Raw genomic sequence first — 19,188 nt, 5'->3', positions numbered from 1 at the left:
TGCTGAACAAACTTTATAGACTTTCTAGTGAACTATTTTTCTCTTAAGCTAAAACTCAAAGTAATTGAAGAACATCTACAAAATTGTTCTGTCCTAGTCAACTTGTAATGCTCAGATATATTTTAAAATTGTTGTTTAAGCTACCAGATATAAATATCATACAATATCTGTATGGTTATATGGGTAACTTTTGTATTGTTAAAGCTATATGCACACAGTATATATAAATTAAAAACGTATTTCAGTAGACCTCTGTCTTTAAAAAAGCTTTGGTTATGAACAGCAGGTAAACACTCACTACCTTTTTCCTAAATTCTGCAAATGTACTCTTGGAAATACAGAATTTTTCATTAAATCCCGAGGGGAAAAAAAAATCACACAATAAAACAGCAATTTTTCCATTACTTGTTTTTTTCTCTCCCCTGTGCCCAAGTCCGCTCTAAATTATTTACTAACGCCATCAGAGACTGGATCCTTAATACCTGGTCTCTCATTGTGAAAGCTGCCACTGTCTCTGAAAACAGACAACCTGTCACATGGAACAGAAGGATTTTTGCAATATTTTGACTGCTAGCCTAAACAAGGAGAATGATAATAAAATGAGTAACATTTAACAATGTTACTTAAATGTTTTTAAATGGAGAAATATTCGGGTTTCTAATGTTGCAACATGTGTATTTTTAAGAAGCAGTCTGAAGACAAACAGCTTTTTTAAATAGATAGGGGTATAAGTTCCTGCAGGGCAAGCTCCATTAACTGTTCAACAAGGAAGACTTCATCTTTCTAGAGCAAACTGATTACTTTAGGAGTCACAGGAGAGTGTGATCTTGGGTTTCAATCCCTTTCAGAGTATATATTACCAACTATGCCATAAAAGTTTCTAGTAAGACTGACTACTAGCCACTGGGGGATAACCTGAGAATGTCACATGTCACTTATAGTTATGAGGGGTTATAGGGATCATTGGTTGAGCCACTAAATCACTGCATAACGATTGTACATTAACTTTATTTTTTCTGTCCCATGAAGAAATAAGGGGGGGGGGGGAGGAGGGATAGCTCAGAGGTTTGAGCACTGGCCTGCTAAACCCAGGGTTGTGAGTTCAATCCTTGAGGTGGCCACTTAGGGATCTGGGGCAAAAATCAGTACTTGGTCCTGCTAGTGAAGGCAGGGGGCTGGACTCAATGACCTTTCGGGGTCCCTTCCAGTTCTATGAGATAGCTCTATCTCCATATATTTTTTATTATTATTTAAGAAAAAAAATTAAGACTTGGCTATTGAACTGTAGGATATTATTCTGTACTCCTTACTAAGGCAAATTTGCATTCGCTTCAGTAATAGGCCCTTAAGTAAATAGAACTGCACATGCTATTAGCAAAAAGAGCAACCGAACAGAACATCTGCAGCTTAAAATATCTTAAGAATGAAAATAAAAATAAATGGAAATTCACTGCCACTACAGATCTCTGATTCAAATACATAACTATGACCAGTAACAACATTTTGTACTTAGGCATGCCACTATAAGCTAAATTCAATCAAGTCTTGCTTCAAGGTACAAGTTATAGCTCAAACATTTCCCCATTCTAAATCCCATCACATGCATTTAACATGCAGCACTGCACAATTGTTTAGCAGCATGTGATAGTGTTTTGGGCAAAAGGTAGGCTTCACTTTCTTGTGAAGAAATAGTTACTGGCCACTACCAGAGGCACACTACCAGAACTGATCGACGAGTAATCTGATCTAGTGTTGCAAATCTTGTATTCCAAGGCTATGACTGATGTACCGGTCCCCACTGAAAATGAGAAAACAGACTTAGACCCCAATCCCACAAACACTTACACAGGTGCTTAAATTTGTACATATGTGAATAGTTCCGCTGAGCAAAATAGGGCTGTTAAAACAGGTAAAGTTATTCATATGTGTGTTTGCAGAAACAAGCCTAAATATGTTCATATTAAATGTAATTAACCATTTAGTGAAACGTTAAGGATGAATGGTTAACTCACAAGTCACACAGTGCACAAACTAAGGCTCCGACAGAAATATCAACCTGTTCATTTTGAACATCTTGTATATTTACCGGCATGCATCTTATGACAAATAACACATTTAAACAGAAAAACAGGAATACTACATGTCTAAGTTAACTTTGCTGTTGGACTATAGAATCATAGTCAGGAAGTGTAAAAATTAACTATACAGCCTTTAATGTTGCATATTTTTTTTTTTAACCTTTATTTTCCTTGTGATTTTTAAAAGTAATAGAAAGATTTCTCATGCTTAAGAGTCAATATTTCAAAGTTGACACATCATCACCCTGGTCAGGTCAGGGGAAAGTGTGCAATTATATCACAAAATGGGCAGGGCTTCATTAGGCTCAATTTAAAAAAATCCAGATGACCAAAGATGCCCAACACCCCCTACATACATCCCACTCTATCCACAAAAAAAAACACAAATGTTCCCAGAAATACTTTATAAATATAAACTATTTTAAAAGTGTCTCCACCCCAAACGAAGCAAAGGCGCTAGTGCTCAGTGAGGACCACGGTTACACCACATTTGAAATTTAATTTCAGCTGTTTTTGTTGTCTTGCCTGAAAGAATATACCCCCATTTCCCCACAAAACAGTGGGATAAAGTATCTGCAAAATCAAAATATGTTAATTGGGGAAACTATGGAAATAGTTTTGCTAGGTATAGTAGTTGCTACCAGATGCCTACTATATGATCAACTTGGTTAATGCCTGGTCTCAACATACATAGGTGAAACTACTGTTTTCTTAAACCGAATATGATAGTGTATACCTGTACAGAAGTCTGAGATAAAGACAAAGACACAAAAAACATTCTACAGCTAGCATAAATGGAGTGTTTTCCTTTTTTCAAATGCTGTACGCCGCTACCTCAATATAACACGACCCGATATAACACACATTCGGATATAACGCGGTAAAGCAGTGCTCCGGGGGGGCGGGGCTGCGCACTCTGGTGGATCAAAGCAAGTTCGATATAACGCGGTTTCACCTATAATACGGTAAGATTTTTTGGCTTCCGAGGACAGCGTTCTATTGAGGTAGAGGTGTATTTACTATTTCCATAAGGATTAAGACACCTTCAACATCTGCATACAGCTTCCCTCATTTATGTATTATTATGCAAAATAGAGACACAATGAACAAAAATCCTCCATTGTTCTTTCCAAGTAAATATAGTAATCACACATATAACAAATTAATGTGCTCTTGTAAATAAGGGCACTGTTTGAATATTTACATAAAATTATATATTCCTACAAAATTTTAAGTGTCCTTTTTTTAAAAACAGTAATTTTAGTTTATGTTTTACAGCTTATATTTTTGGTTTCATGTTTCCAATTATCGATTTCTGGTAACTATTTGCCATTAAAATGCATATCTATATTAATATTAATGGCATGCTATTTTCTGCAGCAGTAGCTATGAAAACAAATTACAGCATTGATGAGACAAAAATACTGAACTCACATCAGGCGGAATTCTTGCACCGTCTTTTACCAAATTTCCCTCCACTGAGAGATGATAAACCTGCCCATCGGTATCCGTAAACACAAAGTGCTCTCTGGCAGAAATGTTCTGACTCAGCTCAGATTTACTTTCGGCCTCCTGTAATAAGCTTCAAGAGAAAGATAATTAGACAAAGGTGGCCTTTTTTCCCCTTGAAATGGATATAAGAGGTCATGACCCCAATCAACAAATACATAAAAATAGATAGTAGATCGGAAGTGAGTGTTTCCCCTGAGAACGGTCTGCATAAGTCCTGAAATAACAAATTGGTTTATACACTTATGACAGTGCATGAGTGGCAAATTAAAATTTTACTTCAAGGAGTAGGCCACTAAAGGATGCTGTTAAAGTCTGTTGAGATAACTTTTCTTGCTCAGAAGTCAAATCAATGGACCATGTTCAAGTTCTAGACTCTGGCCCATTCTTTGGCTCCTTTGTGCTGTTCAAATGGCACAAAGGAGCCTGCAAAGTTGCTTTAACAGGACAGCTGAGGGTGCCTCCATCATGGGAGAGCATCTGGATGGCATGTACCAAACAGCACTATTAACAAGCGACAATCTCGAGTAAGAAAACTCGTCTGAAGAATAACTGATGCATTACCATATCATATGAGACAGTGAAGGGCAATACCTGATCACAGAAGATTCTACACTGCTAAGTTCTGTATCAGATACGACTGTCTGTCGGGCCATGGCTTCACGGGCTGCAAGCTGTTTCTTTCTCAAGCTCTTCAAATTATGAGTAGATGACCATTCCTGTGAGAAATTTTAATTAGGAAAATGGAAAATATGTCCCTTTTACTTCCTAGTTTTATTGATTAATAATGATGATGCCCACTACAAATTTACTTTTAGGAAAAAAAACCCAAACCCTATGTTTTAATAGGCTATTTTGTGAGAGAAGAGTAGGGGAGACAGGTCAGACTGTGTTTGTAGACTAGAGAAATTTAAAAAAAATTATTTCAAGATATACAAATTTAACAACCATTTACATTTCAAATGAGAATCAACAGATTGGATTCCTTACCAAAGCAGTCACGGTAGGGAAGTTTTTTGACATTTCTCTAAGAAGAGTACACGTCCTGACATCCCAGAGTTCCAGAGGCTTGTCTTTAAATACTACAGCTAAATACTGCCTGAAATAAATGAGACCTTTACTACATTCCAGTTGTTTATTAAATATTTTATTTTATACGTTTTCTTACTGGCATCATGGTGGTGGTGGTCTGAGTCTGTGTGGTGGTGTTTTTTGTTTGGTTGGTTTGTTTGTTTGTTTTAAGTAGAGGGCGAAGAGACACTGAACAAATTTAGTCTGGCAGCGATCTTGCAAAAAGTTTTGTGGAACTGGACTGCTGCACCCATTCAGAATCCCCCTGACTTTCCTCATGGGAACAAACATCTAGAGTTCATTGCAGAATTAGGAACTAAATGATCCAAAACTTCTGGTCACTATCATAGTTTAGTAGTGCATGGTACGTGTGGAATTACTTTTGAAAACTGTTGCAAAAATTGATACGTAAACTCTTATTACCATATTTCCTGATATATATACATCCATAAGCCACAATTAATAAAAAAAACATTGTTATCCTAAGGTTCCTGACCTTATGGAGATATGGAGACTAACGAGAAGAAGAAAATTTGAATTAAAATGTGAATTTGTTAAACTTGATGCTGTTGCAACAATCTCTTACCCAGCCAATTTAGGATCTATACTACACAGTAAATATTGGGGTTTTTTTAGATTTAAATGAAAAACTTTTCATTTCTAAATCTGTCTGCTAAAGAAGCAAAGCAAAGAAGAGCTGATAGTAGCATATACTGATTTGACAAAAACTCATTTACCTGAGATAAATGTTTAGCAGACTCTCATTGTACAAATATTAATACAAGAAAACATAACTGTTTACAGATTAGCTATTTCAATGGGCTTTTAAAAAATACTTATTTTGCTATTCTGATTTTGTTCTAGCATAATAAAATGAGGATAATCTGATCTCAAGATTGCCTAGCTATAGAATTTATGCTCTCTCCCTCTATTGAAGATAATATCCTGCTGAGAACAAGGCTAGATTGTAAGCTCGCCATATTTGAATGCTTATTATTGTATAACGAAAGTTGTCTGCTATATTAAACAAAAAAACTACAATAAAACCTTTTTAGAATTATATTGAATCCAATATTGTTTAAATTATATTTACAAAGAAACAAAAAATCAGAAGACTTCACACCATAGTCCTGTAGTGAATGGATATGGAATCCTCTTACTACTAATTCATTTGCCACTTTTGCCTTCCAAAATGTTATTCTTAAGGAATTTCCTGCCTTCATCCTGTGGAGAATTACTACCCTGCAGTCTCTAGTCCAGGATCTTTGCCTTCCCATAAGGACATGTGCAAGTGCAGAGAACCCCTTCTAGAGTTAACTCCCTGTTTTCCAGGCAGTTTTCGGTCACACCACAGTTTGCAATGAACTTTTGCAAAGTAACTTTTTATGACTTGGATACAAACTGTTTCCTTGTTTTTTCACATTGTACGTTTTAAAAGTAAAATTCACACTTTAATATTGTGTAAGCTATCAACTCTACCTTCTCCCTAAAACTGAAGGCAAAATAGCCTCTTTCCTAACCCATCTTAATCTCTTGCCAATCAAACTGTTCCTTTCTTGTTCTCACCTAATAATCGTCTCTCTCTTCAGACTGAACCTACTAATTTGTAACTGTGGTGGCAATTGCAGAGCCTAACTGTGTTAAGTGCTGTGCAAAACACAGGAAGACATTGATGTGCAATCCTGACCTTCTGATTTTATTTAAAGTTTAGATTCTAAAAAGACCTTGAAACTCATGGAGAAACCCAAACCCTGTAAAAAATTTCATAACAACCATTCTTTAGTGGCCCTGGACATCAAAATACAACTATTAGACTAACATTCTCCTTAATTATTCTAGCCACCCTGTGGGATTTTGAAGTTTGTGAAAACGTCCATTACATAAACATTCACATTTTAATAAAAGCCTATAGTAACAAACATATGTAAAAACAGATTATTTCTTTGATTAATTTGTATATTCTTTTCCACCTTCTCCTTGTGCAGAATCTTTCCTCAATACCAATTTACTTCTGTCTGTTACAAGTATCTCCTGAAAATTCAATACTAGATAACACAAGCTTTACAAGGCTAATCTACTTACTTCAAATGAGACACCTTTATCATTTCAATGGCTGGTTCATCATTGCCTCGTTCCCCACGAAATGCAATGCTCCTGCCTAGAATACAGAAGTTATATGGGGGGGGAAAAGAGGGAATAAAAAATAGTAACCCCACAAAAGTAAAACCCCTGTAATTGACCTGTCACATCCCCGCTTCTCTGCTCACACAGTTATTCAACTTTTATTTGCTTTCTAGACACTAAAACATAATATGGTCTCTACTGCCTGAGAAAATACCCCATAACAATCTCACTTCCGAAGTGGAACTACTGAAATTAATGCATGATTGGCATTACGCAAATACTGACATCTAAGCGAGTTATTTGAGTTGTGGCTCATAGACAATATTTCATATCTACTTATTGACTGCTCCAGAAGGAAACCTTGAATGGATTTCAATATTTCATACCATCCTCATATTTTTTTTAACTCCTTTTGAATATAAGAAATGTTTAAGTATTTCTCAAATGAAGTATTAACTCATGCTGCACTCAGTGAATCACTGCATTCCTGTACTTGTAACTTGTAACTTTCAAAACGGAAGTGATCACTGATGAATACCAATAATGAAACTTACTGTCCTTTCTCAGTGAAGCTTTATATTACCTATACAACTGTTATGTGTCATAGACTTAAAGGTGTTTTAAACAAAAGTGGCCCAGCCAACTCACAGTGCCATACCTGCAGGGCCAGATGAGAAGGCATGGGATATGGGGGGTGGGGGGGGAGGGCAGGGCATGGGATGGACAGAGCGGGGCACATGGGGCTGCTGCGGATCACACAGACTGGGGTTCAGAAGGGCTAGTGTGGGGGACATATTGGGGCAGAGGCACAGGAGCTTGTGTGACAACATTGAGCCAGGGCCTAAATGGGAGTGGGGGTGCAGGGTCACATGGAGACAGGGGGAGCGGGGGTGCAGGGACACACAGGGGCAGATGTGCCCGACTGAATGGGAGAGACTAGGGGTCAGCCAGGGTCTGCATGGGGGAGGCTCCCCAACTCTCTAACAATCCCTCACCCTGAAATAAACACCTGTTCCATACTTCTCCTACCCACACCCAACAACCCTCCAGGTTCATTCCCAGGCTCCTGCCCAGCAACTGCTTCCCTCTCTATCAGCTCCTCTCTTACACCTGACTCCCCCAACCCTTTGCACTGAGGGGTGTGGAAAATATGTTTCTGTATTGTAGTTTAAATGAATTATTACTCAAAGTTCCATATTAATATGCCTAGTAAAGAATCTGTCAAAAAACATTTCCTGAATCTTTTTTGTTGTCTGTATTGTTACAGACATACTTGCTGACAGGTATTTTTAAATAAATTTCCAAAATAATTAACACAATATAATCATGCTGGTTTCATTTTGACAAATAAAATATGTTGAATTTTAAAATATTGTGCACAGAATTTTTAATTATTTGGCACAGAATTCCCCCAAGAGTACTTTTCCTATGGCTGCAGACTTCCTGCTTAGTTAAAATAGCCCAGCATGGATGGAGTATATGAAGTCAGCAGTGAATCATCAGCACTAGAGCAAAAAGTCTGCCTGTGTGGAAAATTAACATTTGTTTTCTTCATAACTGAGAAAATACCTTCAGGGTCTCTTAACAGTCATTATTTATATACTAAAGGTATAATGGCAACTTTAACAAAAGGCACAACTGGGCTAAACTTTTTCAACTCTACATGCAGACTCTTTTTCTAGCGCTTACAGTACTACTGATAAAATAGTAAATTGGGAAGTCCATAACAGCTACTCTAGGCACTTACCCCTATGGTTGGACAAGGAAGAACAGAATCAGCTCAATTCCTTTTAGTTATGTTATTTCTGCCATGACAACAGGATAAAGCATCATTTATTTTGTCACTGAAGTCAGATACGAATCTGGGTATGGCCCAACAAGCAGTTCTGTCACAGCCACTTTCCCAAGCGTAATCTATACAGATGTCACAAGAGACACTAACCTGTTGGAAGATCAACCAGCTGCAGTTCATTCCTTACCAATCCCAAATTGTTGGGCGTTGATGTGGCAAAGGAAAGAAAACCAGTCAAGCTTGTCCACTCAATGCCCCTGTCATCAGAATAGAATACATGGAGCATATTAGCAGAAATTTTTGAGAGCCTAGAAAATGTTCTAGATTAGTGCAGAATTACTCTATAGCTTATTCTACACTTCGAAACAAATACATAGCTAATTTTCTATATTTTATAGAAACATTTTCTTTATTTAAACAAAATGTGAAAAAGCAGGATACATGTGCATTTACATGTATGATAAAAATAAGAAAGATGTAGTTATCAAGTGATATTAATGCAAGATCTTTATTTTCAAACTACATTAGACACAATTTTCTTGACACAGTCTCTTGTTGGGTCAAGAAGAAGTTTTGATTGAGGAACAGTAGGAAAGTTTTGCCCAAAATCTCAGGGACAGACATAGCTTACAGGGAGCAGAACATGTTCACCACAGTGTAGAAGTGGGCCATAAATGTAGGCCATATGAAACCCAGACGTTTGATATGAGAGCACCCTGTTCGACCTGGCATACAGAGTTGTGGGGTAAACAGATCAGTCCAGAGCAGCCAGGGTGCATTTGCATGCTTCTAAGCAGCCAGGAATTAGTAGAGGTGGTAATGAGAAGACACATTCCCTTCCTATCAACATCAAGGATAAAGAGGAAGGAGAGCGTGAATAACCAAACAGATTTGAAAAATGCCCCATACAACAGGTACCTGATGACCTGACATTATACGACAATGAAACTCCAGTCTCATGTAAACATGAAACATTTTATGTTTGTATATCAGCAGTTAGTATATTATAGGGAATATCCTGAAATGGCTGGGAGATGGATTAGGTGGCCCAACAAATCTTTGTCGTTGCCAGATTCTATTCTATGATTGAATTTAATTGTATTACTTCTGCAAAGTTGTTGTACATTATAGAAACACCACAGAGTAATTATAATTCATTATTATTCCCAGTAGCCATTTTCAGTCCTCTTTAGAACAGAAGCATGTTCTAGATTTTTAGTCATCAGCTCAGACTTATCAAATAAGGATTAGTTATACCGCTGTTCCCTTTGATGCCATTTGGCCATCTGTCCATGTTAATAATGATCTATTGCATCCCAGGTGTGGAAGCAGAAAAAGAACTGTCAGAAAAGAACTGCAATGCATGACAGTTTGTTAGCAAGAGTCAGGCTAACTGTAGCCCTGATAACGCGAGATTTGTAGAAGCGAGGATTGTGTGAGGCGGGTGAGAAAGTACTGTGTGAGAAGTTATTGTGACCTTGTATAGATAAGGTGTAGAAGACCTTGTGTAGATAAGGTATAGGAAATATTGTATGTTGGCAAGAGTCAAAACAATTAAGAAATAAGATATCAAGATGGCTTATGTATAACAAAATGCAGCTGTCCCTCATTATTTTCTGTAATGAAAGGTATAAATGCTTGTTGTAATTAGGTATCAGTGAGAGAGACCTGCTTGGCTCTCTCCCTCTGCACAATTGTGAGAGTTAATAAAGCTTCTGACTTGCTGTACCCAAACAAAAAGTGAGAACTCAGTTTTTCTCCGACAATTTGGGGGCTCGTCCGGGATGGCAACGCCCTCAGAGGCACCGGCAGTTACTACGGATCGTTCCCCTTTGAACCCCATGGCGCCACAATAGAGGTAGGAGACCTTTTGAAATCTCTATTGGGGTGTCGGAGGAGGACTGTCCGTGGGGCCGTCTGTCCCTGTTGGGCTCACGCCATCCGAACTTATTGACTGTGCAGCAAGGTCAGATGCTGAGCGGCGTAGGGGAATTGTTTGCCGCCCTCTGTATGCATATGCGAGGTGCATAGGATTGCACCTGTGTTGAGGGGTTGTTACCGCCTCAGCAGGAGGGGTTTTTACCGCCTCATAGTCCGGACAGAGGGGTTGTTTACCGCCTCAAGAGGGGTTTTTACCGCCTCGAGTGATGCATCGAGGTACTTGGGAATAGTACCTGAGGTACTTGGGAATAGTACCTGGAGTAAGGCCTTGGTGTGTGTGTGTGTGTGTGTACACCAGTGTGAATGGAGTGTTACCGGAAGACGCCCAGAGTACTCTGCGAAGTCTTTTGGCTCGTGACCAGAACTACTCTAACGCAAGCCCGGTAACTAGAGGATCTTTTAGGAGATCCGACCCACGGTGGGCTAACTCGGCCTGGCATCGTCCGGCGAGGAGGCTACCTGGGTCTAGGAGTGTGTGAACCCATCTTCCCTCCCCTTTTCCTCTCCGTGTGAGCCACTGACAGTCGGACCATCTCACTGGATGCAACAGAGTAAGCGGCGCCGTCTCTCTGAGATTAGCCGACGCTCTTTGCTGAAGGGAGGTGTAGGAGGTCATGGCTATCCTCGTTAGTCTCTCCTGTGTGAGTACCCTGTAGGGAGAGATCCTTAGTTTATATGCCGCTAGCGCGGACAGGGCATCCTCCTCCCTGTGTGTGTGATTGGAAAATGGGTGGGGGACAGTCTAAGGATTCCCTCTCACCCCCTAAGGGTACCCCAGCTTATTTTATGTACGTACATTATGGTCCATCAACCTGCAGGTATTTAGAGAATTGGAATCATTACACGCGTGAAAATTCATCTAAACAATGCCCACTAGAAGGTACCTTCAATCTAGATAAGATCATACATCTCAGAGGAGCTTTTAATCACCAAAAAAGAAAGCCTCTGACACACAATGGGAGCAATTTGTCTATTGAGGAAAGGAACGGGTTAATTTGAAATTCAGCTTGGTCCAGAGATAAAGAGAAAGTTAATCTGCGTTCAAGGTCAAGAATCAATGCAGACCAGGCTAAGTACAAAGAAAAACTGCTTTCGGCCCCGGCTGGCTGTGAAAAAATACATTTGCAAAGCTTAACTGTCCAGTGAGATCCAACAGTCTGCCTTTGCGACCCTGGAGCCGGCGTGGTTTGGGGACGCTGAAGAAGCCACAGGCAGCCGGCCTGGACTGGAATCACTGAAAAGACGCCCCAGGAGACTTCAGGGTGTAAAAGAACTGCCCTCCCAAGAGAGGAAGCAAGTTGGAGATTGCACAGCACCTTCTCTCAACGTTATACACAGACGTGGCCAGTCTGGACATACGTGTGTGAGTATGAAAGTGTGCCTACTCTCAGCCGCAGTAAGTCTGAGAACCGGAGAGGGATTTAGCATTCCTCTCTCCACCCCGGTTGACCGGGAAGGGTGTCAGGTGGATCTACCCCAGTCGTAGCAGGACTGGGCAATAGAGAAGTTGGAGTAATAGGAAGAGTTGTGTACTTGATAACTAGAATTGAGCAATTAAGAGCATAGATCATGAACCAGGCAGCAACTCAAACCTATGCCCAGGGCAAGTTGCAAGCCTTGAGACAGGACTTCCAGGCAGAAAAGGAAGCACTGGCTAAGCAAGTACCGGTCCTTCAGGGACTTGTCAGAATTTAACCATTTGTGTTTGCATATGCTGTAACAGCAGTGTGTTTGCCACAAGAGAAAATTGAATAGTTAAACGCCAATGGGCCATGCGTTTTGCCCAAGTGGCAAGCCTCACGAGGGAGGACTCGGGTAGCCTTGTGAGTAAGAATGTTTAAGAGAAGAGACCAGGAAGGGTGGGGGCTAGTTGAGAAGCCCACCCTCCTATCTAAATTGGTAGTGAAAAAGCCGGTGCCCATGGAAGGGACGGTTCAGCGAGAAAAGCAGGATTGGGCCCAAGCGGGCAGGCAATAGATAGAGAGATTGGAAAACAGGTTGGAAACTTTGAGGGCACAGTGGAAGGAAAAGAGTAAGTAATTATAAGCAGGGGGATTTCAAATCCCCAGGACAATAATTGGAATGGTAAAATCTGAGTTGATTGGGTGTAGTTTTGAGAGACAAGCAAGTGATTTAAGAAAAGAGAGTGAAAAGTTAACTCTGTAGTTGCTAGAGGGAATCAAGCAGTGAAACTTGGTAGGAATGTCTGTAAGTAATTCAGGCAAGAGGTTATTTAAGTGGAATTATTCGACTATGAATAAGTTAGTCAAATGTGCTGAAAAACACTCCTGCTGTGTACAATCTGTGTTTTATAAGTTTGAGATGAATTGGTATTGTTTTAAAGTTGCAAAAACCGAAAATACTTTTGCCAGACACAGGAAACTAGTGTTGTTTAATATGGTGTTTAGCATTTAATCCTTAAGGTGACTTAATGCTTTACAAGATTTAAAATGTTTTAACTAAAGACCAAAGGTTGTGGCTGCAGCAGGGTAGTCAAAGCCAGGAGAATAAAAGATTTGAATTTGTTTTTGGGTAACAAAATAGCAGATAAAAAATCTGGTAAAGAGAGAGAAGGACAGTGCCCCTGGCTCTGTGTGGTCGAGCTGTCACTTTACTAGGGGTGCATGGAGATTTTGTAAGCACAAAAGAAACAGTTACACCTTGTGTAGAAATGGATGTGGCTAGTGTTGTGGAAATTGAATTGTGGAGAGGATGTGCATTTTCCCCAGAACATGTGCAGTGTATATTGTAGCAGAGGTAAAAGAAATGCAAACCTACCAATATAGGTTGTGTTTGAAAGCAGGAGCTAGAAGTAAAAGGCAATCAAAAGTCTGGGAAAGTTAATTGTGTCCCTTTTAAAGTAAGAATCTTTAAGCTGTGGATAGCTTTGGATCTGGAAGCAAGCCAGAAAGCATCTGTATTAATGCAATTTTCTAACTAATAAGGTAGAAGCCACTGAAACCTGGGCTGCCTATGAAACAAATACAAGGAAATATGGGGTAATTCCTCTGTTTTGTCTAAAATCAACAAGAGTATGTGTATATAAAGGAAATATTTTAAGCAATGACTGACTACCCAGAAGGGGTAGACCTCTGTTCTTTTGTCTTTCAGATCATCAGAGAAAACGGATGCCAGCTGAACAGCATTCAATGTACCATGCATTTACTGGTACAATAGGAATTATTTTTGTGTTCTATGTCCTGTCTTGTGGTGTTTGTCTTGTGGCCAGAATTGTTGGGTTTAATAATTTCATAAGACAGTCTAGTTCAAAATTAAATAGAAGGGTTAAATCAAAAAGCAGATACTTGTTTTATTCAACTTGGAATACAAAAAGTGTTTGGATAAATCAGGAAAATGTGATATACTAAAGTCTAATATATTTGCTTAAGTAAGAAAAAGAAACTTCATTGGCCAGATTTTTAATTGAAAAAAATGGTTGTTAAAATTTGCATACCAACAGTCTTTGGAAGCAAGGACATGGAAGGTTAACCCACTCCCCATATTGCCCATGGGATCCTTCTGGCTACCTCAGATTTCTAGCCAGAGGGCTGGGGAGGGAGGAAAGCTATTGGACACCTGAGGTTGTACCGAGTGAACTCCTCAAAAGTGGGTGTGCTTGTCCTGGTTTGTTGCTCCAAAGCTCTGTAATAAAGTTATTTTACTGGAAGGGTGTACATGGCATACATTGAATAATAAGACTAATGTACTGTATAATGGCAATGTGTATGTGTTCATTGTTGGGAAAAGGTGTATGAGTGAAGAGTGGAAGTTTCCTTTGTAGGTTAAAAGAAGCCAAGAAGGGGAGAAGGAAAAAGAACAGAATGAGTTAACTGAGGAAAAAATAGCTAGCAAGCTCAGTCCAAAGATAAGACGTTGGCCCCATCCAAGGATACTACCCACAGCTAAGACTTGGCTGACAGCCAAGAAAAGGGGGGGCCTGAATGTGCCCAACAACTATGATATCTGCAAAACACTGCCAGGCATTAATGAAATGTGTTAGGTTTCTTTTCTCACAGATAAAAGAAGTGCTACCCAAAGACCCTAGCAGCCCTGCCATTCATTGAAACAAGGAGACTGAGTCTATGTAAAGTCCATCAACGAAAGACTGCTTTGGCTCCATGCTGGAAAGGCCCTTTCCAAGTCCTGTTAACCACCAACACCGCTGTAAAGTGCCAAGGACTGCCCACCTGGAACCATGCTTCTTACTGCAAAAAGACCCCTCCACCTGGAGAGGATTCTCCAGCTGCTGATCAGCCTATTTCTCCTGCTAGCTCTGCTGTGCCTCCTGGACAGCAGGGAAGGAGGACAAGGTGAAGTGCTAGTAACCTCTCCTTTGTCCACTGACAGATCTACAATGCCTTTGAATTCTTTTACAGGAATCACACCAGTACAGGGTGAAGTGCTAGTAACCTCTCCCCTGCACTATGGTGAATCACAACTGCTTTTGAAGAAGAAAAGAAGAAACACTCGCTCTGCTGAAACCACCAAAGTCCAGGAATTCCTGACTACAAAAGACATTAAGAACTGGCCCTGGTGGAGAAGACGGAGCATCGTTTATTGGCAAGGAGGGAACTGTGGGGACCGTTCCTGGGAATGCGGGGTCCAGTGGTGGGGTGGATTCTTTCCAGGATCAGGACTTTGTGCTTATGGACAGGTACCTTCAGGGTGCACTGCCCTTCCTAATTGGCTTTCAGAAGATGAATATCAAAACCGCCTTGCCACCACTAGGACTACACCCACTAGTCCCTTGACCCCTGCCACCACCACTGTAACTTACCCAGATACAAACCGTACTGTATATTCCAATGAAACCCATTGGCCAAGGCTTTCACATCTTAGTGATTTACTGAAATTTTGTTCAGAGAAATTATTCTTTAAAGTTCAGGATAATGTATATGAGCAAACAATTGAATGGAAAACAAATGGATCAGTAGAGATAGAAATACATGATATCACTACCAGCGAACCCCAAGAATTAATAATTGCAATTGATGGGTTCTATAGTGAAGTAGATATGATGGTTGTTCCTGGAACTTGTACTGTGTTAAATGAGAGAGGCCCTTATTGTTATTTGGTCACCCAATTAGTGAATAATCAGACAAATACCCAAATTGTTCACAGGGGGCTGCCATTAGATTAGCACAACAGAGGGCTTGGGTTATTTCCTCTAGAAAGAAGAGAGACTTGACCGGATCCCTGTGGGATGGGGCCAATAGTGCAGCAGCAGTGTGGAATATTTTTAAGAACCAGGAACATGATGAGAAATTGGGCCAACTAGAGAAGGCCATTGGCCTTGTTTCTGGAGCACAACTAACCCAGGTACAGGCTGGAGTTGGTGAGTTACATGTTATTTCCGCCCTTAGTTCTATGACCCAGAAGTTGCTAAGAGAGATGGTACTGAATATCACTGAGGCTGGGAAGGCATTGCAGTGGGATCTAGCATGTTCAGAGACTCAGGATTTCCTGAATGACCAGCTGATGTCCATTCGGAATGATCTAGAACATCAGGCTTGGCCCACTGCCCTTACAGACACATCAGGAGTACCATCTGATCTGTGGCCATGGAGACTTACTTGGAAACTTTCTGGATGGAAGTGCGGACGTTCTCAGTGCTCCTTCCAAGCATATGGACCGGTAAAGGGGGTGTGGGCTCCTACATACCGTATCCTGCCGGGTCCATGGGGAGGATGCATGTGGGATTGGATAATTCACCGAGACATCTGGGAAATTAGACCACCTGATATGCCCAATCGATTTTTAGTCAGTGCTCCTGGGATTACACCTCACATTTGGATGGGGTTAGGAAGTCAGTGGACATTTTGGCCATTAGAACCCCACAGCTTCAGTGTAACCGTAAACTGGAGCCAGGAGAAGTTGTCACTGTTTATGACTACGTTTGCTGGGAGGGTAGGGGACAAGGAACTACCCTGACAGGACACTTACTTTTTCAAGCTAACGATAGCTGTGTGTATGTTAATGACACCACATTACAAGACATACATTTTAATCTCACTACCACTGCAGGCAATCATATTATTTACTGGCCTGCAGATAGAGCTTTCCAAGTAGCCCTTAGGTTCCAGATACCCTTTAATTGGACTAGTTTAGTACCTGATAGATTTCAGAATTTGTTTTCACTGTTACCAGAGATTCAGAAAATCTCTGAAGTACAAGGGCAAATTCACATGCTTCAAAACATATATCAAGTTGAAAAGTATGCCTTTCAGACTGCTTATAGAGTATCCACTTTATGTACTAAGTATGATGTATTGTGCTTTGTAAATAAGGCTGTACAACAACCCCATTATAGTTTTGCTATGGGAATGTTATTGCTTGTATTGTTATTAGTTAGCTTAGGATTATGTTATTGTTGTTGTAAAAGATGTAATAATAGTAATACCTTTCATGTTCATGCTAATCATGCATTGTCATTACATCCAATCAGAACCGCTAAAATTGAAACATCTGATATAGAATCTGAAGTCCAGGACTTGATGCAAATAGAGGTTTGAGAATGTTTGTTGTACTAGAAGTACAAAAGGGGGGGTTGTGGAAGCAGAAAAAGAACTGTCAGAAAAGAACTGCAATGCATGACAGTTTGTTAGCAAGAGTCAGGCTAACTGTAGCCCTGATAACGCGAGATTTGTAGAAGCGAGGATTGTGTGAGGCGGGTGAGAAAGTACTGTGTGAGAAGTTATTGTGACCTTGTATAGATAAGGTGTAGAAGACCTTGTGTAGATAAGGTATAGGAAATATTGTATGTTGGCAAGAGTCAAAACAATTAAGAAATAAGATATCAAGATGGCTTATGTATAACAAAATGCAGCTGTCCCTCATTATTTTCTGTAATGAAAGGTATAAATGCTTGTTGTAATTAGGTATCAGTGAGAGAGACCTGCTTGGCTCTCTCCCTCTGCACAATTGTGAGAGTTAATAAAGCTTCTGACTTGCTGTACCCAAACAAAAAGTGAGAACTCAGTTTTTCTCCGACACAGGACACCCAGATTAACTAAAAATTTCCCTCCCATTATAAATGCTTGCACTGCTGAAGCAATATAATTATTTGTTATTGTCATATGCATATATTAACCAATCTGGAAGAAACTAATAATTCATTGCACTAATTAAGACAACTGTTCTAGTTTTAATACAGCAAATCAGTAATGACTTCTCTTTTGCTGGAATATTTCCTTTCTACAAAACTTTGTCATAAAACTACTATCCATTTATCTGATGCAATTAAGAGTTACACTAAGCTGGTTTTGTAGACGACATCTATTTGTTAAAATGTAAGGTTCATGGATTTTATATACATAGCACTTTTTAGAAGCTATTTTAGCATTAAAGTCTGTAGCTCTGATCAATGCGCACTTTTCAGGGAAATGAAGAGTTTGATTAAGAACTTATAACTCCATTACAGTTTTAAAATCCTTAGGTGGATAACAAACTGAATCTAGCCAGGGAAGGAATCTCGTCACTTTACAATAGACTTATGGAAGAAAGCACAGAAAATTAACTATGACGAAGAGGAAAAAAAGGCAAAATTAATGTGATTTTCAACCCCAAATTTGTATTCTTTCCACTCACTTTGATTTCAATTCAAAAGTACTTTTGTTGTATTTAAAGAAAAATCAGTTTGCGCATTTAAGATGCCAAAATGTAAGAATCTCAGTAATGGTAACAAAATATTTTGAGGAAGGTTAATAAAGAGAAGCTGAAATGGTGCTGAATTTGATATGTCCCAGACAACACTTTCAGCAGAACTGTGTCCAGTACCTTGTATACAGACAAGGCATCTTTCTGCCTTTTTTCACAGGTATTTGACCATTATGAGAGAGAATGGACCCAATGTGTTTTTTTTAAAATGGGTATCTAAAATTCAGTTATCAATTTTGCATCAGAACATAATTAAAGCATTTAATCAATTTTATCTTTATATCATTTAAAAATAAATTCTTCACTAAAATTCAACATTTATGAGTTCAGAATTAGTATTGTTACCCAGAGTAATAAAATGCTAATGCATTAACTCAAAATTTATTATAGTATATCATATATTACACATAAGTGAGTCGTTGGAAAGGATGGCTCTTGCTCTTCTAAATTCAAATATGGCAAAGTGAAAGCTCCACATTGGTACTTGAAACCAATACATAATATGCCAATTCTGGTCATTGGGAGCATAACTGTCCAACATGAAACTAGCAGTTTGACATTGTCCAACAGCAGCTCAGCAAAATATTTCTAGAAACCGGCGGACAAGCTGTTGGAAATTAAAATGTCCAAGTAGAAATATATAATTTTCATAACTGTGACAGAATTCTCCCTTCTGAAAGGTATCAAACACCTGAATAGAATACTAGTTAGGCTTCAATGCCATCAGGAACCAGGGAAGAACACAGTATGTTTTCTATGCACCACTGCTTGCCAATTTTCATGCAATGTAAGCTAGGTGTAGAGAGAGGAGTAAAATACCATCCTCAAAGAGCCACTGCTTCTCAAATGACAAGCAGACCATTACTATACAAGTTGTTTGCCCACACCAATATAAGCTGCCCTCCAGTTTATTCTCTAAACCAACATTAAAAACCCAGTATACAATAGTGTCATGTTTGAGGAAGCAGTATCACCTTTTTGCTTCGTCTGACTGAGGAAGGTTTTCACAGGCTGCAA

At 39.4% G+C, this 19,188-nt stretch overlaps 1 protein-coding gene across 1 annotated transcript in view; it reads right to left on the bottom strand.

The window, feature by feature from the left end:
• The window catches only part of WDR11 (WD repeat domain 11), a 71,407-nt gene that overhangs the window by 18,860 nt on the left and 33,359 nt on the right, over positions 1 to 19,188 (bottom strand). Inside the window, exons 12-16 of the mRNA XM_065407823.1 lie at positions 8,725 to 8,831; positions 6,741 to 6,816; positions 4,578 to 4,686; positions 4,182 to 4,306; positions 3,513 to 3,660 (exon numbers count right to left, since the gene is read on the bottom strand). Coding sequence (XP_065263895.1) covers positions 3,513 to 3,660; positions 4,182 to 4,306; positions 4,578 to 4,686; positions 6,741 to 6,816; positions 8,725 to 8,831 — 565 coding nt within the window. The remainder of the gene's footprint in view (positions 1 to 3,512; positions 3,661 to 4,181; positions 4,307 to 4,577; positions 4,687 to 6,740; positions 6,817 to 8,724; positions 8,832 to 19,188) is intronic.

Source organism: Emys orbicularis, chromosome 7 (assembly GCF_028017835.1).
Source record: "Emys orbicularis isolate rEmyOrb1 chromosome 7, rEmyOrb1.hap1, whole genome shotgun sequence".
In the NCBI taxonomy this organism is placed as follows: Eukaryota; Metazoa; Chordata; order Testudines; family Emydidae; genus Emys; species Emys orbicularis.
This window is presented reverse-complemented; position numbering and strand designations above follow the sequence as displayed.